Source organism: Typha angustifolia, chromosome 7 (assembly GCF_048772165.1).
Source record: "Typha angustifolia cultivar Huaian chromosome 7, ASM4877216v1, whole genome shotgun sequence".
Classification (NCBI taxonomy): Eukaryota; Viridiplantae; Streptophyta; class Magnoliopsida; order Poales; family Typhaceae; genus Typha; species Typha angustifolia.
The window spans coordinates 18,333,225-18,356,652 of record NC_133245.1 but is presented as its reverse complement, the minus strand read 5'-3'; the positions used below and the strand labels follow the sequence as shown (position 1 = coordinate 18,356,652).

Here is a 23,428-nt window from a genome sequence, read left to right as displayed (position 1 = left end):
TGATTCTTTAGAACCTAATGACCTATCATAGTAAGTGGATTGCTCAGATATCAATGTAATGATTTTTTTTTTTTTTGGTCTCATCCTCCTGATATCATCTACTATATATTTGAATTCTCTTCGAAAGCTACTCCGTTAATTCCATAAATTATTATGGAAATATAACAACATCTCACTCTTTCTAATATTGATGATCTGCTTAACGAAGCATGCCATCACTTACCCTAAACGAGCAATTAATGTATAAATAGCAACATCCTGAAGATAGATACCAAAACGGTTGTTAATGAGCTTTTGTCGTTATTTTTGTAATATTAAAAAGAACATTTTGACAATTGCGTCCAGATCAAGATCAAGATCGATCTAAATAAATAAATTATGATTTTTTTTTTTTTATAGGAAGATTGATTGGTAATAAAAGATGGTGACTGATTGAAAGACCCATCCTACAGCTTGCTCCATGCATGCAGAGATATATTTTAATCAGCTGAAAAGCAATTCGATTTGGGGATATCTTAATCGGATAAATTAATTGGTATGCGAAGTAGAACAGTTTGATGCACAATTTCTAATATTTCCTTCAAAACCTATGGAATATTTAGCAGCAATATGAGGGACCTTATTTACTCGTTCCATTCCATCTAACATATATATATATATATATATATATATATATGTTAACTTTAAACCCCAGCATGAAGAGAGGAAAAGCTTAAAGCATGGTCTTATTTGAAAACGCTGTTAAAAATTAATTTGTATCTGTTTAAACGGATGAGACAAGTAATTAAAGCCAGTGTATCTGTTTACTTATGTTGGGAATATCTGCGCATACGATATAATATATAGGTCCGCATCCGCAATATAGCATTATTGCGGGTGTGTTTTCACAAAACAGAAACCAGAATTAATTAATAGAGTTTAGTACGCGTGCCACGTTGTCTTGCTCTCCAACGAACTCGGTAGTTGGAAAACGTGGAACCCCTTTTTTTCTCTCCTAAGGCCAAGGTTGAATGATATCTGACGAGCCGTCTTAAGCCACACACACTGTACTGCCAACCAAGGCGACCAATTTTTTTTTTTTTTAATTATTTTTTTAAAAAAGAAATGTAGGTAAGTAATTCATGTATACCGGGATGTAGAGGATCCGGTCGTGCATAAAGCCGCATTTGTTCCCATTCCCGGATTCCTCTATACCTTGGTGCTTACTTCTGACATGCACGTGAAGACCACGTACACGCTGCACAATTCCCAAAAGTATTCGCACGCCGGTTTTGTTCGTCCGACATATTGTGTATTCGGAGATCGAGGTGCACCAGTTCTTCATGGACACCTGTCAGTAGGATTATCATGGCAGAGTTTTCTTTTTATTTAAAATCATATATTACTTCCAAATAAATGTTACCAAGATTTACTCTAATTTATTGTGCTGCCGAGCTATACTAAATCATTAATTAAATCGAATCAAACCATCAAACTATCAAATAATTTATCTATAATATTATTTAAAATTGGAATCAAACTCTTAAACTTATTTAATCATAAAAAAAGTTACATACTAATTCCACTAAAGTTAGATTGGTTATTCCGACGTCACTATCATCTATCTGGTTGCTGGTCTTACACAGACTGAGCGTCCGATCATATACAACTCGAAGTTACAGGAAATTCCTCCTGAGTATAGTATATACTAGGTAACGAAGGAGAATTCGTAGAAGCATCGATCAGGAGAGGGAGGAACAAGAAGGCATGAGTAGTGCGTACGTACAAAATCCTTATTAAAAGGGACATGTAAGTTTTAATAATAATAGATAGCAATTGATATATTTGCAGAAGAGCTAGCAATTGACATACTTGCAGAATCTGTCTGGAAATCCAGGCCAGCAATCAATTTTATCAAATCAAATAGACAGAACAATAGTATAACTCAATGATTGATTTCTATACTACATGGGCATTAAGGTCAGGTTAGGTGAGGATCCACCAAAAGTAAGAAAAGGGACTTCAATTAATATTAAGGTTTACACCCCAACCCCACTTGCTTTGGAAGGTAAAGGGCGTTCGTTAGATTGAGCAAACCACATGTTAACTACCGGTCATATCATCCGGGCCAATGGCCGTAAGTGTTTTTGGTTTGCTGCACGTACTCTATAATTAGGTGTATATCTATACATAATATAATATAAGAAGAGTCGCTGGGTATTTATAGCAAGAAGGACAGTTGAGCAACATTCTGATCGACCGAGGGAAACGGGTACGTTCCTCTCAAGTCCTTTTCACACGCCTTTATTGCTTACTTCTCTTAGCTGCCTGTGATTAGCACGTGCCCACAAATCGATCCTAGTAAAAAAAATGAGAGTGGATTCTAATGTACATGCATATTATTACAGATGAGCTGAAGGATTTTAAAATAAGAGATTAATTTCTAATATTTTATTTTTATTTGGTTCTTATCTAACAAATGTTACTAGATTTGCTTTGGAGCAGATCATGAGCACGTGAAGTTAAAGTGACTGCTGCTTATTAGTTAGGCAGCTCTATTCTATTATCCTTCCTGCGAACAATAATTACTTGGTTACAGATGAGATTGGTAGCAAAACCAATAAGTGCAGTCCTCAACACTGTGAAAAGGATGGGGCACCGGCACGCACCTTACCAAGCATCTATTGACGTTGTTGACGGCATAGAACCCATCCATCTCTCGGTGGTCCACCAAGAGTATATTCTGCCTGCGAACCAACCGGTGAGTCAACTTAGCTGGCTCAAACCGAGAAAACCCCATTCCTTACATTAAGATAATTATATAAAGTCTATCCATGTAGACTGATACTTGACATGTGCATATACATATACTCTAACGAACAATAATACTTCCAAAGCTAGCCAGCTCTCATCTCCCCTTCTTCCTCTTTGGCAATGGTAGGGTCCCCTTACGAGGGGCAGATGAAGGGCGATATAGAGAGAGAGAGAGAGAGAGAGAGAGAGAGAAGTTAGATATGCATGTGAGAAGGACGGAAGCAGTATAAAGGAGGGAGAGCGGAAACAGAGCAGGCAAGATGTGAGCTGAGTTAAATTTTGGCTTCATCTCTCATTCAATCAACTCCTTCCTTCCTTCCTTCCTTCCTTCCTTCCTTTAGAGCTACTTGATTTCTTAAGTCGTACTACTGGCTTACACATTACGATGCTAGTGGAAGTGCAGGCTTGATCCTCTTGTAAATATAGTAGTACTCGATCCCCATCTTTGGATAGAGAGAAGGACAATTAAAGGTGTTCCACTTGCATGAGAGATGGTGAAGAAGGTGGAGATTGTCAACAGAGGGGCATGGACTGCCGAAGAGGACCATAAGCTAGTGGAGTATGTTAGAGTTCACGGTGACAAGAAGTGGAGAACCCTCCCTGCCAAAGCTGGTATAGTCCATACTACCCCTTTTCTCTTGCATTGGATTATAAGCCTTCACTTCTATTTCCCAATATATATCTATTAACATTACTTACTGTTATCTAAATAAGTAAGGTTCACAGGAATTTCCTACTAGGTTAATTAGCGGGGAAGTTCACCTTGCAACTAAATGTACATATATGAGGCTTTAGGTGCTATTGATAGATATTCTCACTTTTATATCTCTTTTTTTGGTTATTCTCATGTAGTTTCTGAGAATTTTGAGTTACCTATTGAAGATCGATGCAATATTTGAGTGATCTACTGAAGAACAGATGATGTGTTTGTACACTAATTAGCTTGTTTCATATAATTTAGATAGTTTTTTTTTTCTTTTGTCATGCCTCTGGATCTGGATATAACATAAATGTCTACTTGTTTTCTTGAAGAACTCCACTTAGCTTCTTTTGATCAGTTGATGAGTTATCAAGTTCTGATAATTTGAACTTGCTACAGTTATTCCTTTGTACGAAAGAGACTGTTCATTTATAAAGTGCAAAATTAATGTGATAGTTTAGATTGTACACAGGAGATTGGACTATTAAATAAAAAATATATTATTCTTTAATAACTTAAGCATTTAAAATAGTTAGAGAATTAATAAGGTATCAATAGGAAGGTCTTAAATTCAAATCCTATCGACCCATCTATAAATATCCACATATTTAAATCAAGTCTAATTTTTTTGAGCCCATGAAAAGACCTCAGCATAGCAACCGGACATATGTCTAATGATGGAAGCGACGATTACTTGTCAAAGCTGCTCCTAGTCCCCTGCAACCCTGGCCCAGTATGAATATATAATCAATTTCAACTTAAAAGAGGCTGCTAAGGAAGCCGATCGTTATAAATTGTTGGGATTGCAGAGGATCTCTTCCATATAACCCCTCCCCTCCACTTGGGAATAAGCCTTTAGCCATTAGTCGTGATCCATGCATGCCTGCATGGCACCCAGTCTGGACTTTACATCTTACAAATTAATATGACAACTATTTATACGTCTCTGTCTGTCATTTGACATTATTTGCAGCTTCTCTCTCTCTCTCTCTCTCTCTCTCTCTCTCTCTCTATCAGTATCTTATTTAACTACATTTATACTATGTGGGAGTACAATCACACCCTATTCCTGGATAGTCTCTGTGGAGAAAACAACGAGACTTACTCAGATGTCATGATAGTTTCACTGCATGTGACCAGCGAATGCTTGTTGTGTACCAGGGCTGAATAGGTGTGGGAAGAGCTGTAGGTTGAGGTGGCTGAACTACCTAAGGCCCGGCATTAAGAGAGGCAACATATCTGAAGACGAAGAGGACCTTATCATTCGGCTCCACAACCTATTAGGCAACAGGTAAAGGAGTGACTACTCGAGTATCAAACCTATCCTTTGCAATTAATAGGCATATACAAATATAGTGTGTCGCCATGCATGCCTACCACTAAAGACATGCTAATTATTAACATGTACCAGTGTACCAAGGCCTACATCACATTATGTGATGAGCATGTTTAGTTTAGTTTCCCCAAAGATCCTTAGGAAGATAACTCCAAATTAGAGCCAGTAGAATTGGTCGCTATCACTAGAAAGTCGAAAGGTACTGAAGTCCATGGCCCAGAGTCTGATTCCTATATGGGCCGGGCCACATCATGTCATCGATATATATATATGTAGCTTAGTGTAGCCCCGACCCATGCAACTAAACGTAAACCCATTGTTCACCTTGACAGCAGCATAAGTAGATAAAAAGCGTAAATAAGGCGTACGAGTAGTAGTATGTAGTAGGTAATTAACTCTTGGTTTGTGCTGCAGGTGGTCACTTATAGCCGGAAGGCTACCAGGCCGAACAGACAATGAGATAAAGAACCACTGGAATACTCACTTGAGCAAAAGGTCATTAACCATCAATGATCTAAACCTCAAGCTGAAGCCAAAGCTGGAGGGAGGCAATGTTAGTCCTCAGCGCGAGTCGACGCCGGATTTAACGACCGGGGACCCGAGGGACGACTGCGGCGATGCATGCGTATCCGATAGGAACTCGGAGCCCGTAAACTCGTCGGCTGAGGTCTCCGGAATAGGATTTGACATTGAGCAGCTCTTCAACTTCATTTCAATGCCAGACCAAGATCAAAATGACACTGGAAGCAGTAGTAATGATCAGTTGGGAGTAGAAGATTATGGTGTGATAGGCCATCAAGATATTCATAACTTGGGTGGCGGAGCCGATGACCAAGGGTGTTTGGCTTCACTTCCTATGTGTGATCCATTGGAGTTTTGTACGATGGACCAATTCATTGGTTCCCAGGATTATGCGTTTTTTTTTCTCGATTAAGTGTATATCGATGATCATGATCTCCTCCTTGGAGTCGTTTGTTTAATTTTACTTTCTCTAGTTAAGGCGTCCAGAGGTTTTGTTCGAGTATATATTAAGTAGGTAGAATAAGATGTTAATGTCTCGGTGTTAATTTGTTTTATTGGAACGGGAAGTAATAAAAAAAGAAATCTGAAATGTTGGTCCTCAATCGTCTTTTTCTTATATACGTACGTATGGCGTAGGTAAGTAGTGTGAGTAGGAGAAGTTACCATACAAGAAAAAGGCTTATATTGGAACATAAAATGAATGAGAGAGAGAAGGGTTGGAAGAAAGCGTTGTGCCTAGAGAGAGAGATGCTTGAAATGAACTTTATAAAGCATCGCAGCCTCCCTTTCTTTAATTCTTTCTTGGACTCGAAGAACGTAGCGTAGCAGGGAAGACCGATTTAGGAAAGGCTGCTCCTTCTTGATCCGCCACGTGGCAAAGTTGTGCGAGAGATCGCAGCCCTTTGTTTCTTTAATCCGCCTTTTGCCCTCGCTTTCTTAAAATACCTCGATTTGTCCCTCGGTTCAAAGCTCGGCTCGCCTCTCCTCGAAACCAAGGAATAAAGCTCGCCTTCTCCACCGGCTAGTTCCGGTCAATCATTCCAGTCATATCCGGTTACCTAAAGCTAAAAGCCTGCCTTCCGTACCGATACCCCGACTCGCTTAATTGCCGGCCCCCCTCCCCCTCGCCCTCCCCCTCCCTGTTGGTTTAGTGGGCGAGAACTCTCTACATTAATTCATTCAATTAATTAATTTAGCGCACTACTCGATCCTCTTATATATATATATATATATATTCTCTCTTGAGTAAGACAAAACGAGCGAGCTAACTGTTACACTTCGGGATTAGAATCTTGAGAACATCAAAATTCGGCACTATTTTTAAGGATCTTAATATTTTATTAAACAGATTTGTACTTACGATCCTATTTAACTAATGTTCATACCTCCTAAGTATACATGGGACTTAATTATTTTGGGAACAAGAGAGGACTTAATAAATACTTATGAATGTACTTGTCTCCTAGCTACTAATATTAACACCCCCAGAGAGAGAGAGATATATCTATATATATATATATGTGTGTACTGTTGTCTTTCTCTGTTACCAATTAGACAGTTTCCACACCAGCTAGCTATTATTATTCTCAACTTTTTTCTTGACTATGGTTCCCCTTTTTCTCTTTAACTTTTGCTCTTTCCAACCATGAGGCTTCTCCAAGAGAAGTCCCTCAAGAAAAAAATAAGTGATCACACATTAAATCTCAAGTGTCAGTATAGGTAAAGCGGGATTTCATGCCTTTGAATTAAAGGAGCAATACACTAGAGCTATGTGTAGTACCGACATAGCTTCCAAATGGAAGAAGTCTCACTAAGTTACTCCTTTTGAGGGACAGTAACCAAATAAAGAGCCAGTTTTGCTTTAAAGTTCTGAATTGCCCGGCCCATTATGCTTGCAACCGTTGTCACTACTGCATGCTCCTACATTAACATATCAAATAATTAAGTTTACCATACCTTACTTGTATATATATATATTCTCTTCATCTTTCTCAAAGGGAAAGAAAACAACAAAGGAAGAGTTCATGTAAACTCAATTAACTAATATCATTAATAAGTTCTCTCTCCCCACCCCTCCTCCCATTTCATAATAATAATAATAATAATAATAATAAAATATTTATTTATTTATTTATTTATTTATGAGCAGTGAAGAGCAGAGAGGATTCGACCACCTCGTTTATAAAAATGGGATTCAAATAAGATTTAACTGTGTCTGAGCGAAGGATTGGACAAGTCGGGTCAACAAAGAAGCCACCCGTCAAATCTAATCTCTATTACCTTGAGCCCTATTTATTTACCCGTACATCAGCAGATCACAGCCGTCCAACTGATAGCGCCGGGCGAATGAAACCTGCGGATGGATGGATCCGTCACGCCGAGGTACGACAGTTGGTGTGTCGGACATCCAGCATGGGGTCCGCAGATCAGACGGTCGGGATCAATAAATGCTCCCTGGCACGTGCGGGCGATTAAGACGTCCGACCTCTCTAAACATTTTTATTTTAGAGCATTTGGTCTCGTCTCCGCCGTACACCCATCATTGGACCCACACCGTTCAATGCTGTCCATCTGATGGGACCCCTCGCAAGATTAGACCACTCGCCCCCCCCCCGTGTTTGATGCAGCGGGCGGACGGCTGCGATCGACCGAGGCGAGGCAAAGGGCACGGCGGTCATTAAAGGTCACGGAAAAGGGTACGCCGTTAAGCTGAGCTATATATACGAGGCAGGACGAAGGGGGCCTTTAATTCTCGGTTCGGCTAATTCTGGTTCCAACTGGGAAAACCAAAGACCGACGGAGTTGGGGTTCTTCTTCTTCTTCTTCTTTCTTTATTATTATTTTTCTTTTCTTTTTCCTTTTTCCGGGAGTTTAGAAGTAAAGATCTGCAACGCGCCGAAATTTTCGCCGCAATATCGACGCGATTGCGATTTGCCAACCAAACCCCGATCCTTTCTCGATTTCTTCGCTTTTCCTCCAATTTAGATAATCAGAGAGGACGAGCGAGCGAGAACTGTAGGTGAGGTGAAGGGTTCGAGGAGGAGATCGAAGAGGTAAGATGAAAAGTGTTGATTTGATAACGTTTCTTTATTGGATATGGATTACATTTTGGTCGAATTCATCAATTTTGTATAGAAATTTTTTCTCGTATCTTTGCAAATGATTGTGGATTTCGATGTGCATATTAACGCACTTACTTTAGTCGTCTAATTTTCAAAAATTTCGTTGCATTCTCTTACGGCTCGTCTCGTTCGATTAATCTTTTGCAGGTTATTTCCGCAGATCTCTAAGAGGAAGTGTGGGAATAGTGGGGCGATTCTTCTGCATGTAAAGAAATCAAAACTTGTGCGCGACGTGGTTAGTTATCTCTCTCTCTCTCTCTCTACTAGATCTTCCCATTAAATTCCTTCGTTTGGTACATGTATTCGTCGAATAACGGAGAACAGAGAGGGGACACTATTCCGACTTTCCTCTGCGTGTTCCTGTAACCCCTGCATCGTTTGTCGATGCGTGCGTTTCTATCTCTCTGCTGCTGTACGCGCCTGGCACGGGCATTAGCTTGGCCGAGGGTTATACGGTGCACAGGAGACAAAGAGATAAGGAGGTATACAGCTAGCGAAACCTATGCTTCCATACTAGAGACTCAGAGAGAGAGAGAGAGAGAGAGAGAGAGAGAGAGGGGGGGGGGGGGGGGTTCGGATGAGTGGGTCCCATGCTAGTATCATCTCTCTTTTCCTCGGGTCAAGGGCTGGGATCGATCTATCTATTTTGCAGCAGTAGCACCATTAAAGTATCTCTGCCCGGTTGTTTTTAATAATATTTAGGGAATTCCTTTTTAAATGCAAGAATGAGAGTTCAAACTGGATTGGGGGGGATAGGATACTGGTGTTCGCTGATTCACTCTTATGTATGCACACAGTGTCCACTAGTGCATAGAGGGTCCCACCAAATCAACGGTCGCCGTTTGGCTACTAGCGATGCGACCGTGCGCTTAGTACGTGTGTCTTATGCTGTGCTATATGCCAAGAACTGGCATTTGTGTCGGCACTTGGAACATCCGAAACTTTTTATTCGTTTTCCCTCAGTTAAATGTCCGTATTACCCTTCATTACTTGGTTGGTGATAGTTTCTGTTGGTCGCTCGATTACAAACATCAAACTATGTGCCTGGCAGGGGTAGAGCGGGAACTTATTATAGCAGTAAGCTAACGAGAAGCCATATTAAAGATGCTAGCGTGCATCGCGTGCACGAAAGAAGGCGGAGAGGACAGCGCGCGTGCTGCGGCGACGCCTAGTACCAAAGACGCCGTCAAATCCCTCACCTCGCAGGTAAGCTACTTGACATGATCTATCTCCTCTACTTGCCTCCCCCCGTCTTCTCCATACCTTCTTTTGTCTTTTATTTATTACTTAGTAACTCTACTGTAACTTAGATAGAGACGGGACCATTCACAACCATAGGGCAGGGGCAGGGGCAGGGGGGAGGTGCAGGGGAGGTGGTGAGGTTGAGGTTGAGGGGGAGAGTAATGCCCAAATTCGGTGAAAACGACCTACCTCATTGTATATATTTGTATTTTACTGCCAGCCTAAATTAATAAAGCCTATGGCAATCGATGGGTCTTTTTCCATTGGGTGAAAAATGCAGTGAAAGCATTAAAGTCACCAGTAATGTTATGATCGATCGGTATTGATGAGTACTACTCTAGGTTACTGTGTTATATAAAAAGGTCGGTCAAGCGAAGAGGAAGGTCCCTTTCGGTCATTCCATCATAAACGAGGAATAGAGAGAGGAGAGAGAGGAGGAGGAGCTTTACGACGACGTTCGTCCAAAAAGAGTGGGGGGGTGATGCTATGTATTCGAGTTCTTTAGTTTATTCCCTTGGTTTAAAGAGAGGGCAAGTGGGGTTTTCTCTCTATCTAGCTATCTAAATCGGGTCTTTTTCAAAAGGAGTGCTCTGGTGGAAAGAGATCCGTTGGATGTTACCACGGAAGGAATAAAGTCGGGGGTGAGGAGGACGAGAGTGGTCCTTAGTCTCTCTTATTTAAAGTACCTAAGCCTATTGCTAGAGCTGTGCACATACACAGTAGTGCGGCCTGCCCTTGTGCTCTGAGCATATGGTGACTTGAGAGTGAAGCAATACTAGTGTGATTCCAGGACTATTTGTGTCAGTTGACGCACTTGCTTTACGTAGCATGGATCAAATTCTCTGATCATCTCTCTCGGTCCCTCAATATTAGTTTAATATTCTATCTATCTATCTATCTATATTTGTGAGTTTATTTCTACATTTTCCTTCATGATTACCATTATGAAGAAGATGCTTATCCTTGCGAATCTGTACTGATCTCCTCACTACGTCATTCACGTAGAGGATGATCTTTCTTCCATAGCTTATTTTATTTGTAGCAGGCAGGGCACTCAAATTGCATAGGAGATATTATTCACACGTAAACATCTCACCAGAAGGTATTAGGGTTCTCATTTGATTAGCTTAGGTATGTCTGTCTGTTGCTTTACTAATTGTTCAAACATTGCAAGGAATAAGATACTTGCCTGCCTGCTGGCAGACGTCCACCAATACTTTAGTCATTAATTAAAGTTGTCTAATGCCATTAAATATTAAGCAGCTTATTTAAAAAAAAGAAAAGAAAAGAAAGAGTACATTAAGCACCTATTGTTGCCTATGCCGCTGTAGTCGTCACCAAGGTTTAGTCAAAAGAACATTCAGAATCTGATTCTTCATTGATGTAGAGTTAATTGCATGATAATAAAATAGTAGTGGATGAGGGGCATTTCTAGATCACGTGTCCAAACTTGGCATGCAACCGAATGACGAATACATAACGAATAACTTCTTAAATGAAACCGGCAGTTGAAGGACATGGTACTGCGATTCTCTGGATCATACCGGCAATGCAAGGGTGGTAGTAGCTCATCTTTCAGAAACAAGAGCTTCCACCATCATCCCCACCATTATCGTGGTGGCTCCTATGATGCAGTCTCTGATGGGGAAGGTGGAGGTGGCTACACATATCTACAGGCAGCGAGCTCAAGTTCGACACCTGCATGGGACTTCACGACCACCAACAGCGTCCGTGACGATCCAAGGTTCAAAGCCAAGTGGATCCCAGGCATCGGAATGCAGTTTCCACCAGAGGAGGAGGTGGTTTTGGAAGACGACGGGGAGCCTAAGGAATGGATGGCTCAGGTGGAGCCAGGTGTTCATATCACCTTTGTCTCCCTACCTGCTGGCGCAGGCAATGACCTCAAGCGCATCCGTTTCAGGTTAACTAAAAGCCACATTCTATTGACTCTCTCTCTCTTTCTCTCTCTCTGTACATATATATATATATATATGTATGTATGTTACGAAGATGATCTACTTCGATGATTGAATTATGATAATGATGATGACAAATGGTTTGTGCTATTAATAGCCGGGAAATGTTTGACAAGTGGCAAGCGCAGAGGTGGTGGGGAGAGAACTACGACAGGATCATGGAGCTGTACAATGTGCAAAGATTTAGTCGCCAGGCTCTCACAACCCCGCCTAGGTCCGACGATGGCGAGGTTTGTTTGCTATATCTCCGCATGCGATAACTGTAACTACGTGCACTAGAGTCTATTATTTCGTCCTCACAACAGAACAAAATTCTCTCGCTGCTTTAGTGTTTTGTTGTTTTTGTTTTTCTCGCTTCCATTTTCCTTAGCCCACTGCACAAGGCCCAGCCCCTCTCCCTTTCCGCGGCCCTACGATGACTCCTTTAAGCAGTACAAAACGAATAAACATGCCACGACCTGGGACAGGCATTATTGTTTCCTTTTCTTTAGATATTTTTTTTTGCATTTAAGCAGCATCTAAATCCTTAACCAACGGACAAGGCAATCTTTGTCCCGTCCCTTTTCTTTCCACATTAAAAGGTGTAACTTAGGACGATCGTTTGATTAAAGTGGCAAACATTAGCAACTGAAACGATGCAAAACAAAGAGAGAGCCCTGTTACACCTGCTACACCTCCACTACTATTGCTTAGTATCTTTGCAGAGGGAATCGTTCTACTCTCGAGTGGGCTCTACAAGAGAAAGCCCTGTTACTCCTCCACTAGGCAAAGAACGGGTCTCACGGAACGCGTACTGGCCACCTTCCACTGTGCCTGGCAAAGGACTGTACTATACGCCATCAGTGCCGGATCCTTCGGATCACATCTTTCCTCACCACCTCAATCTTAACTCTTCTGCTCCCCTTAATGGAGCAGCAGGGAGCTCAGGTGTTAGAGGTGAGACTTCTCTGATGGAGGCTTCCAGGGCTACCACTTCTTCTAGGGACGAAGCCTCCATTTCCATCAGCAATGCCAGTGACATGGAGATGACGGAGTGGGTCGAACAGGATGAACCTGGGGTGTTCATCACCATCAGGGAGCTGCCTGATGGCACTCGGGAGCTTCGCCGAGTCCGATTCAGGTAAAAGCAATATAAGCATCTTTTATTATTATTATTATTATTATTATTATTATTATTAATTTTTTTATTATTATTATTAATTTTTATATATATATCACAAACTAAGGCTCTTCTGTGCATCTTTTGCCTGCAGCCGGGAAAGGTTTGGAGAAGTGCATGCCAAGCTGTGGTGGGAGGAGAATAGAGAGAGGATACAAGCCCAGTACCTCTAGAGCAAGTGTGCTGAACTCCAGTTTGCTGGGGGGAGGGGGCTAATCCCAAGAACAGAAATATTAGAAGGATAAAAGAGAGGAGAAAGAGCTTAGAAACATAGATAGGTTAAAGAAAGAAGAAGTGGCCTTTTGCCCTTAGGAGCCTTGTTGCTCTGGTTTGTAAGGTCATCTGCATTTAGTTTATTAGGACCCGTATCATGCCCTGGTCGACTTTGCTAACCCCCATCCATCAATGTGATGTTATTTATGTTCAGTGAGTTTTCATGTTTCATCGTGTTTGAAATAGTTGTTTGCTAAGCGCGTACAGCTCCACCAATGATGATCATGTGGGAAGGAGTATTTCATCAAGCTCGTGCGCATGTAAGCAAGGCTTGAAATATCTGAAACAAGCACCAATTGGCACATTTCAACCGCTGAAAAATAACCAGCATCAAAATTTAATGATTCTGAAAGCACACTTAAAGCACGCCAAACATTTCCAAAGCTTCCATGCTAATTTTCCTTGATTACCTTGCATCTGCAACAACAAAGGCTCTTATGAGCGACTTTAAAAGTCAAAATTAGAGCAAGTTACCTGTCCATAGGATTCCAGACCTCAAATATGTACCTTCTTATTAAACAATAATTTCTCACCCACAAGAAAAATATAGCAAGTCACAATATGTTTACAGTTGACATGAGGACATCTTGAGCATACTAAGGAAACTAATAGGGCCTTCAAGACGGCATGGCAATGTAAAATCTATCCTATGGAAATGGACCTTTACCAGGTGATATATATATATATATATATATATATATATATATATATATATATATATATATATCGGAGCTTCGTTTTCCAACTGTGAACTGTAGCTCCAAGACCAAATTAAGAAATTAGCATTCTTTACGACTCATTCTGTCACTCTCCCAAACAAAACAACTGCAGCAATTTCAAGGGGATTTTATTTTCCCCGTGGCACTTGTTCACAGATTTTGGAACTCTTAGGCTTTGTTTGTTTTGAATTTAAAGGTTCTTTTAAACAGGTTCAAGTACTCTTAGACTAGTTCAGAAATTAAACTCTTTTTCTATTTTTCATTACTAATCAAATTTATTCTTTAAAAAATTAAGACTAATTAATTAAGTTCGAAAGTGAACCTCTCAAACTAAATAAGACCTTAAGAACTGGACCTACATTTATAGCGAAAGAAATAGACATCATATGTGGCAAGCAGGTAGACATCAGACCACAATGGGTGTTAAGCAAACAAGCAACAATTAGATAGGGAGAAAATGAAACATGCAACACAAAACAACCCCAGAAGTGGGAAATCTAAATCCATGTAAAGAAACCAAAACACCAAATAGCTAGGGAGAAAATTAACACATATGCAACACAAGACCAACCCTCCAAAAAGGAAGCCCATATCCAAAGTGAAGTTCCTACAGAATATATGTTTCATTTTCGTACGATCTATAATGCCCTTCAAAGTAAATAGGACAAAGATTTATTTGATGTCTAGTGCTTGAATTTAACTTCACACAGAAGCTGTGTTGCTACTTGGCAGTGCACTGCCAAAAGAAACACCACCAGAGCATATCAACAGAACTTCATGTAAAAGATTTAATCACATGAGATGTTGTCTTACCTGTAAATATGAAAAGCGGGCAACTCTTAATGGGCATGGACTACCAACTTGGAACTATGTATAGACCAAGCAGCCTCTCATATAATATGCATTATAAAACCAATCCATCCATCCAGGTCAATCCTGTTTTTAAAAAAGAGACTAATCTTAAGGAACAACCAATTGCTATGATCTAGCTACAAACATTGTCGAGGTTTCCCGTATAGTAGAAATCTACTTTAGTTCCTCTACTACATACGGTCACTCCTTGTTTTGGCCAAAACAGCTATCCTATTTCTAATACTCTAATCATCTCTATGCATTTAAGTGCGTGTTCAGAAATTCCATTCTCCACATATGATCCATACGGCTCATGATGCGGAAGGGGCAATTCATACGACCATTAGATTAAGAAATAAGCAAAGCATCTGAAGAACACGACAGATCTCGCACTAAATCATGAAACAATGCCAACCATTTGGAAGATGTAACATAACATATAACATAGAAAACTAATAACCATCAGGTAATCATCTAGTCATTAACACGAGAAGAAGCGAAATATCCAGCATTCATTGATCCGCCGAATTCAGCATCAAAAAGTAACGAGATAATTCAAATTAGCTCCACGAGGAGGGAAAAGAATTCAAAACCTAAATCCAAGGGTTGGTCCGATCTTAGGTACCCTAAAGGCGTCGCCGATGCAACCGGAGAATGTAATTTATAGGAATTCAAGACCTATATCTAAGTGTTTGCTCCCCTCAAACGCTCAGAGATCGGATCGGCAAAAGGTTAAGGAAAAGAATCGAAAGAACCAAATAAGAGAAGGCAATAGAGATCGATACCTCACGACCTTCCGCCATAACATCCTCTCCTCCCGCACCACAGGCAAAGGCAGTAAGTACTCCGGAAGAGCAGCCCCGGAAACCGTATTTATATAGAGAGAGAACTATGTGTAACGAGGCAGGGATAAAAACGTAATATGTGGAAACGAGGTATTAATAAAACTATATTCACAATTTTCTTTTCTTTTTTTTTTCTTTTCAAAAAATAGAAAAGATTTGTATCAGCATCGTTCTTAGATATCATTTTTTAAAAAAATAAAAATAAAATTGTTCGTGTATTCGATATGAGAGGAAAAACGATATGATAGAAAAAAAGATCGAAGTGCAATCACACACCACACAGACAAATAACAATAACAATGATCTTAGAAAAACGAAACGAAATTTAAAAGATACTCTCCGAAATTATCAAATTTTGATCCTTCCTCTGCTAATCTCCACAGTTAATAAGACAATAATATAGGAAAGAGATGAGGGCTATTCTTCCATGCCATTATAAAATATCTTTTAACACCAAAAAATTTGGCATCCACGAAGTAAACGACTCAAAAGGAGACCCTTCTTGATTGACTGGATCCCTTAATCAACCTCCACTTTGAGAGTTTCTGGAGTCACCATCTCCAACTGAGCTTAAAAACTATATACTAACAAGAAAGCAGAGAGCAAAAGGGGACAACCCTATCTTGTTTACCAATTTTCTTACATTTGGGTAATACAAGCCATCTTATATATATAGCCTCCCACTTGAATCTAATATCACAGTAAAGTGAATCCAAATCAAAATAACTCACTCCACATATTTATTGAATCAATCCAAATAAATGCATTATTTAGTTTGATTAGATGAGTTTGATATCACAAACCCAACAAGTAACAAAGCTACCAGAAATGGCTACGAAAGTTGTACACTTCTTCTAACAACCACAAAATGCTTCATAAGATCTTGATCTGTGATAATGAATACCTCGCTTAATCACACACAATAAAACACCCCTATAACTGCCTGAATACAATCCGATCACCAGCATCGACGTCATTATCCATTTACATTTGATCCTTGCTGGTGTCGCTTGACAAAGAATAGGTTTTGTTATTCCAGGAGAAAGCAGAGCACAAGGTAAGACAATAATTCCAACTGAATAATTGATTGAAAGTTACAAAGAAATTGCCATAGCTGACCCTTCATTTGCTCCCTTTTCTTATCGTTGACTGCGGTTTTGAGTACCAAAGTTTCTTCTGGCATACTAAAACCTTCTCCTTCTCTACATTGTATTCGGTGTCTTGCTTCTCACAACTCCATCTCATCCCTTTAGAAATGGTTGCTATAGAATCTATGAAATAGTTAGATTCTCGGATTATTGCATAACCATTTGGGCGTAGGATCCGATCCATCTCAAGGAGCACATATTTAGTCTCACATCTGCCAGCCAGAATAAAGGTGAAGATGAGATATTTACTATTTACTATTTTTCTATATAAAACATGTAATGTGATAAGAACAAGACTGTAGTGCATGACAGTCTAGTCAGAACTTTGAATAAGCGGGACTCTTGCACCATTCGAGTTATTGCATGGAAAAACGAAGTTTGATCGACAGGAAACTTTTTATAGCTGCTGAATTGCTGACAATGCCATAAAGTCATGCTTATTGACATTCACCTCAAAATTCAAGTATATGCAAAAGATTCGATCTTAGGGGTATGACGCAATACCCAGAGGTTTTAGAGATCATCTATCCAGTTTGGCTTTTGAATGAAGATTTCTTAATTTTTTTAAAAAAAAAAAAAAAAAAAAACTAGACACTAAATGAATATCTAGGGTAAACATAGTTTACCTGTGACCTTCAGCAGTAAAGAGGCCATCGAGATGCAAGAGATCATATGTTCGAGGGTATGTAGAGAACGCCTCACACCTAGAAATGGGCAAAAAAGAGTATGAATTAAGTATACACTTCCAAAAAAATCTATGAGAAACATGGAAATGTAGATATGTATCTTTGTACTGCTTACCAATCATGGTAGGTGCCAATTAGTCCCCTATCATAGACGACAGGAAGGGAATTTGCACCATAAGAAGAGACGACGTTCATTACCCAGACAGGCTCTTGTACAAGCGCTGCAGCTAACCCACCATACATTGTATTCATATCCATGACATTTCTGATTTTATCACTTCCAAGAGCAGGAAGCAATGTTTTGTAGTGCTTTACTCTCGACTTCCACTTGCTGTTGTCATGCTTGAACCCTCCAGAGTTCCCACCAGGGACCATGGAGATGCGTTCTGGAGCTATATGCAGCCGATCAGGCCATTTGGGAGTAGATTTTAATCCCAACTTCTTAAAACTCTGGCTTGGGAGAGTTAAGCAAGATCTGAGTGGAGTATACCATGCAGAATCTGCATCCATGCTGTCATCACACTTTGAAGGGTAAGATGACACAGTGAGTTTATTGTAGCAGCTATTATCTGGAGATTTTTGCCACACCGCAATGTCATCCTTCTTGTTGTACAGTTTGAAGCACATGCTAGCCAGCAACTTCTTTAATCTGTCATAATCTGATTTCAGCTCTTCCACTGTTGTGTTCCAACCCTGCCATCGATTTTCATAGTTTATAGGTGGTCCAGAGAGTACCCAGAAGCCACCAGGCCTGAGTATCCTGTGTATTTCCAGTAGGTAAATCCCACCTGAAGTGCAATAGCTTGAAAATTAGAGCGGCGAAAATTGAATGAAGGACTAGAAAGCTACTCTAAGGGAAATTGTAAGAACTTCACAAGTACTATTGAGGTTATCAGTTTCTGAGTGGGCTCATGCGAACTTCACAGGGAAGGTGTTAAACATGCTGATAGTGATTGAGTCCCCTTTATAGATTGCTTAGTCTTATGAAAGTTCAAATTGACAAAAGGAAGGTGAACATTTTCACCTCTGTTGGCAAATGAGGATAATAGAATATAATCAGTATTTACAATCATCAGAAAGTATGATATGATATAGCACTGAGAGAGGAATTACCAAACTCTGTCCATGGGATAAGACACCTTGAGCAGTGAGCCATGTCAAACGAATTGGATGGAAAAGGAAGACGCTGAGTAGAAATAATGCCTAAAATTGCTGGAATACCACGTTCCAGGGCAAACTGTACTTGAGCCTCATGATTGTCTCTAGGTGCAAGTGAAACAGTTAAAATTCCACGGTCTAACAGATCACCTCCCCAACTGGCCACCTATTAAATCAAACAAATACTATGACAAAAGAGAATAAAAATACACAGATCACCATGTACATAATGTAAAATCACATGAGAAGTGTTCCTCAGAAAATCCAAATCACGTTTGGTGCTGATGATAATTGATTCCTACAGAGTGAGAAGTATCAAGGAACTGGCACAAATGTTTGGCATTTAAACAAGCTACAATATATATATATATATATATATATATCACACAACTTCTGATCCTCAATCAACAAGAAAACAAAAAAGACTAAATGCAATGCAATATTGTGAGAGATACATGTATAAAATTTAATTATCCTTTGCTAACATGCATGTATAAGGTTACTCACCCCACACCCCGTGTCAATAGCAGTTCGGACAGTCCCATCCTTCATCTCAGGTACCAGATTTTGCATCAGGTCAACATAGGCACCAACTCCATTTGGGAACATGGTACCTCCTCCAGGGAAGAAGAACTTTTCACCTTCCTTTCTCAGCCAGTGTTGATTTGATTTCTGATTGTTTATCCAGTCATAGGGTACATTTCTGAAACAAATAGGATTGGTATATATACTTGAGCATCTGATATGCCATTCAAGACAAAACTGAATAGACCAGTAATATTCGAGGAAATGAAAAGATGAGAAATAGAACAGAAGTACCTATACCAACATTCATCTTTGCTCTTTGGCCATCTAACTGGTAGCGTGTATCCATCAGGAGGAGGCACTAGACATTCTTTTCTTTCAGTCATCGGTGGGCAATGACGTTCCATGAAACTAAGCCTGTAATTACTGTACTTCCTCCATCTCTGGGAATAGTTAATCAACAAAAGATGACGGCACATCATTCGTAAATATTATTATATCAAACAACTTTTACATGATATGTGAAGGAAAAATGCATGCCGCTGCAAAACATCTAAAGGTGAAAATGATAAAATTTAGCACACGTATTACAAACGTACATTCTCAACTGCACGAATGCAATTACCTAACAAAAGAAGGAAACGTATGGTTTCATTTTTCTCTGATTTTTATACAGAAAATCATCATAACATTATTTTTGTGGAAAGAAGGAAATAATTTGTAACTTATACTTGCTGGGGTATAAAGTGCAGATGAATAGAATTTTCCAATCATTTAATCAGGGGATACTACTACAATTGTTGCGATATTAATCAAAAAAGAAAAGGACTGCTCTAACCTGCTATTGAATTTTATATGAAGAAAATATCAGAAAGCATAAATTATGTATACCTTCGGATCTGTACATGGTGTGTAATCTTGATAATCACTACTACACTCAGGGAAAGTGAGAGATTTAATGTGGAGAGGAGATATTGTGGCCTCCTTGTATGATTGAATTTGTGGCACTGCATCCTTATTAAAGAATCTGTCCTTTTCGGAGCAGTAAATGACTCCAAGGTAGAATGAAAATCCACATAGTACTATGAAAACTAAGGTCACTGGGACAATTCTGGAACTTTTTTCCGGGTAAGCCCCTGGTCTGGAATCTTTGTTCTTCATTTCATGCTATGAGTGAAGTACCTGCAGAAGGCAAGTTATAGCAAAGCATGCCTTAGAGCATACAATAGAAGTCTTGGCCATTTGATAAAAACAGTATGACATCATATGATTAATTATATATGTGACAAAGTTAATCACCCATACATCATGTAGCAGCTGCAGGAAAAAAAAATCTCTTTCCAACCGAAAAATAGAAGAGAGAGGAAAACAGAAAGGAATAATAGAATACTCCCCAATCTTGTACATAAACAGAATATACTAGATAGGGAATGCTTTTATATTTTAACTGAAAGTTCTTGTGTTAATGATATCAGGCAGCTTTCAGTATACGAAAGCTCTTCGAACAGAGCTAATGATAAGGATGAAGAGAAACAAAAGATAATACATCCAGCAATGCAGCAAAGTTTGAAGCTACAAATTGAATCTAACAAGATGTCAGTCTTACAAATATATCTATCCACTAAATCAATCATGTAATGTATCAAACTATTAGGTGGTGGAATTTTTCTTTTTCTTTTCTTTTTAAAAAACACCCTGACAAGCATGCATAGTCTTTATGATAGAAAAGTGTCTTAATAGTAGTATGTAGTTGATTGTTAAAGTGTAACCAAAATGACGAGACCAGAATTTACCACTTAGTTGATTGTTCAGGTGAAACCAAGATGAAGATACCAGAATTTTCTTTCTACAAGCAAAAGAATAACATGAGAACTATCATCAGATCACAAGAACCATCTGATGAGAAATTAATGAATAGATCAATCTCGACAGGGATTACCACAAGGTAGAATCTACATTAACTAGTGATGTTCACTTTATTGGTGACAATAAAAAGTGGAATAGCCATGAAGACTCGAGTAATTTGGTTATAGATCACAGACCCAATAATCGTCGGGCTTATCGTATTGGTCTTCTGTTGTCCTTTTAGATAATAAATTGCAAGAAAGCGAATTATTAACCAACTGCTATGATAGCAAAGTAAGACCAAACCCACTATCTACTAGGACCTAATACAGTCAATGAATCTCTTAATATAATCGACCATTGCAACAGCTCATCAAATTATAAGACTTTACGCTGTTACGAACACAATTTGGAATGCTACAGAGCAATGACACAGCAAATAATATCAAAGCAGTATGAAGAACTACAAGTGGAAATAATAATTACTCAAATGCATTGACCCATCAAAACAGAGGAAGATCTTACACCAGAAAACCGAGCACGCATAGATGAAAGCAGAAGACAATTGTGCCGAAAATAGCTAGTTCGAGCGAAAGAAACACAAAGAAACCGCATGAAGCAAAATCCCCAGTTAAACCAAAATTCGACGAGTGCCAACAACCCATTTGAAGAAATAACTAAATTAGAGATACCAAGGACAGATCTACCAATTGCAAATTAGCTCGAACAGGAGATACTCATTTCGTGTGAGCTCAATTAGAAAAGTAGTTCAAGAACCAGTAGCAGATCACTAGTAACAGAGAAAGTACCTCACAGATCTCTCTCTCACTCTCTCTCTCTCTCTCTAATTATCCTCCACCCCTTCCCTCTTGGATTATGGAAGGGAAGCAAACGTAGCGATGTAGCCTTAGGAATAGGGAGTGGATGAGAGAGAGAGAGAGAGAGAGAGAGAGAGAGAGAGAGGGAAGAGGAGATTTTAAACAAATGCTCCTCTAACCACTCGACTAGATTTTATAACAATTTAAAACCCCTCGTCCTATATCTCTCTATTTCGTCGTACTCTCTCTCGCTCTCTCTCTCTCTATATCTCTCTCCATATCTATATAACGGAATTTACTGCAGTGATGAAGAAGACAAAAAGTTATCCTAGAATTCCTTCCAGCGAGAATTCGACGACTCCGACAGAAATTTACGTATATATATATCCTTAGAAGAAAATTGACTTAAAGAGAAGCTGGTATAGTTGCATCGCAAGTAAGGAATCCGGATGACTTTAATGGTACCAGAGATGCCACTACAACTTAGCTATGTCTTGAAACTGAAGGCAACTTTATCCACACCAAAAAAAAAAAAAAAAAACTTAGTCTGAGATTTTATTAGAACGGAGGCGTTGAAGTGCAAAAGGAAATAAATCCAAACGTCCATTATAAAATAGTGATTTCAAGTTTTAACTGCTTCCCCGTACAAGAAACAGTAGATTTGATGGGAGTTGGAGTCAGTTGTCGGCGAGCTAGCTCTGCTAATTTACGGCACGTCGGGCCCAATCCACTATCGCACATATATGTAATAATAAATTTTAAGATAATCTTACAATAAAGTCTCTTGCTCATTGTAATTTGTAGGCATCGTGAGCAATTAATGGCATATAGGACAATCAAGTAAGTGTATAAACTTGTATCTCACGTTAGCCGGCGAATATAATTATAATTATTATGTCAGTCTTAGTAGGGCACACATAGCTAGTGCGGTGCGAATTGTGAAGAGGACCTGTGAAATGGGGCATGCACCGAGGACGAAGTTAGTTAGAAAGGCGACAAGAGAAGACGAGAGGCAGTGTCTGCATAGATGGCCCACCTTCTGAAACAGTCAGTCACTTGCATATTTGAGTTGGGAAAGAAAGAAGAAGAAAGAAAAATAATCCCATAGTTCATCTTCTATCTCCTCATACGCTTCTTTTGGATTAGCTATATAATATAGTTTAAGACCAATATCAAAAAGGTATTATTATCCTTATATCTCGTAATGCATTAATGTCGGTAGCAAGAGGACGTTCGATTAATCACGGAGGAGAACAAGCAAAGGAGGGCTGGGAAAGAGACAGGTTTGTTTTAGATTTGATGGCATCTAACAACCGATCGTGCTCTTTTGCGTAATTAACTCCATCTTTTTATCTCTTTGGATAGCGAGAGGTGGTGGAGGAGGGATAACGAGGGAGTTCATGTGCTTCCATGTGATGGATCGCAATTGGTGCTGTCACGTTCTAAAACAGTTGGCTATTGGGCCTACCTCCTCCCCCTCCAATTGGATATTGTTTTCGTAGTAGATAGTGAGGTTTAGGTTTCTCTACCCATTGTAAAGAGCCCACTAGCTTCAATGGGCCATTGGCCCGTCCACCACATGGACTACATTAAAGATACGTTGAGCCCATTTAGGCCTTTCTTCTTGTGATGGGCCTCAATCCTTAGTATGCAAAACTATATTTATATACCTTTTGCTATCCTCTTCTAAATCTCCTCTCACTCTTCTT

At 39.5% G+C, this 23,428-nt stretch overlaps 3 protein-coding genes across 5 annotated transcripts; 2 read left to right on the top strand and 1 right to left on the bottom strand.

Moving 5' to 3' along the window:
* Nucleotides 1-3,032: 3,032 nt before the first annotated feature.
* On the top strand, nt 3,033-5,953 carry LOC140763014 (transcription factor MYB4-like). The gene is made up of 3 exons (XM_073101037.1): nt 3,033-3,405; nt 4,655-4,784; nt 5,244-5,953. Exons 1-3 carry the CDS (start codon nt 3,285-3,287, stop codon nt 5,761-5,763), a joined length of 771 nt encoding a protein of 256 aa, XP_072957138.1. The 5' UTR covers nt 3,033-3,284; the 3' UTR covers nt 5,764-5,953.
* Nucleotides 5,954-8,030: 2,077 nt separating this feature from the next.
* LOC140763164 (protein Brevis radix-like 1) lies at nt 8,031-13,444 on the top strand. 2 transcript variants are annotated; one of them, XM_073101234.1, is made up of 8 exons: nt 8,031-8,047; nt 8,227-8,404; nt 8,621-8,708; nt 9,525-9,679; nt 11,224-11,636; nt 11,789-11,921; nt 12,396-12,811; nt 12,945-13,444. In XM_073101234.1, the coding sequence occupies exons 4-8, from the start codon at nt 9,578-9,580 to the stop codon at nt 13,021-13,023; spliced, it is 1,143 nt and encodes a 380-aa protein (XP_072957335.1). In that variant the 5' UTR covers nt 8,031-8,047; nt 8,227-8,404; nt 8,621-8,708; nt 9,525-9,577; the 3' UTR covers nt 13,024-13,444. The 2 variants fall into 2 exon arrangements, with proteins under 2 accessions (XP_072957335.1, XP_072957334.1); XM_073101233.1 differs by lacking the exon at nt 8,031-8,047 and having other exon boundaries at nt 8,118-8,404.
* A 2,814-nt stretch (nt 13,445-16,258) lies between these two features.
* On the bottom strand, nt 16,259-21,883 carry LOC140762811 (probable methyltransferase PMT21). 2 transcript variants are annotated; one of them, XM_073100767.1, is made up of 8 exons: nt 21,609-21,883; nt 19,948-20,238; nt 19,351-19,499; nt 19,039-19,234; nt 18,487-18,697; nt 17,489-18,161; nt 17,314-17,391; nt 16,259-16,899 (listed from the first exon to the last, which is right to left on the bottom strand). In XM_073100767.1, the coding sequence occupies exons 2-8, from the start codon at nt 20,215-20,217 to the stop codon at nt 16,662-16,664; spliced, it is 1,815 nt and encodes a 604-aa protein (XP_072956868.1). In that variant the 5' UTR covers nt 20,218-20,238; nt 21,609-21,883; the 3' UTR covers nt 16,259-16,661. The 2 variants fall into 2 exon arrangements, with proteins under 2 accessions (XP_072956868.1, XP_072956867.1); XM_073100766.1 differs by having other exon boundaries at nt 21,711-21,883.
* Nucleotides 21,884-23,428: the final 1,545 nt, after the last annotated feature.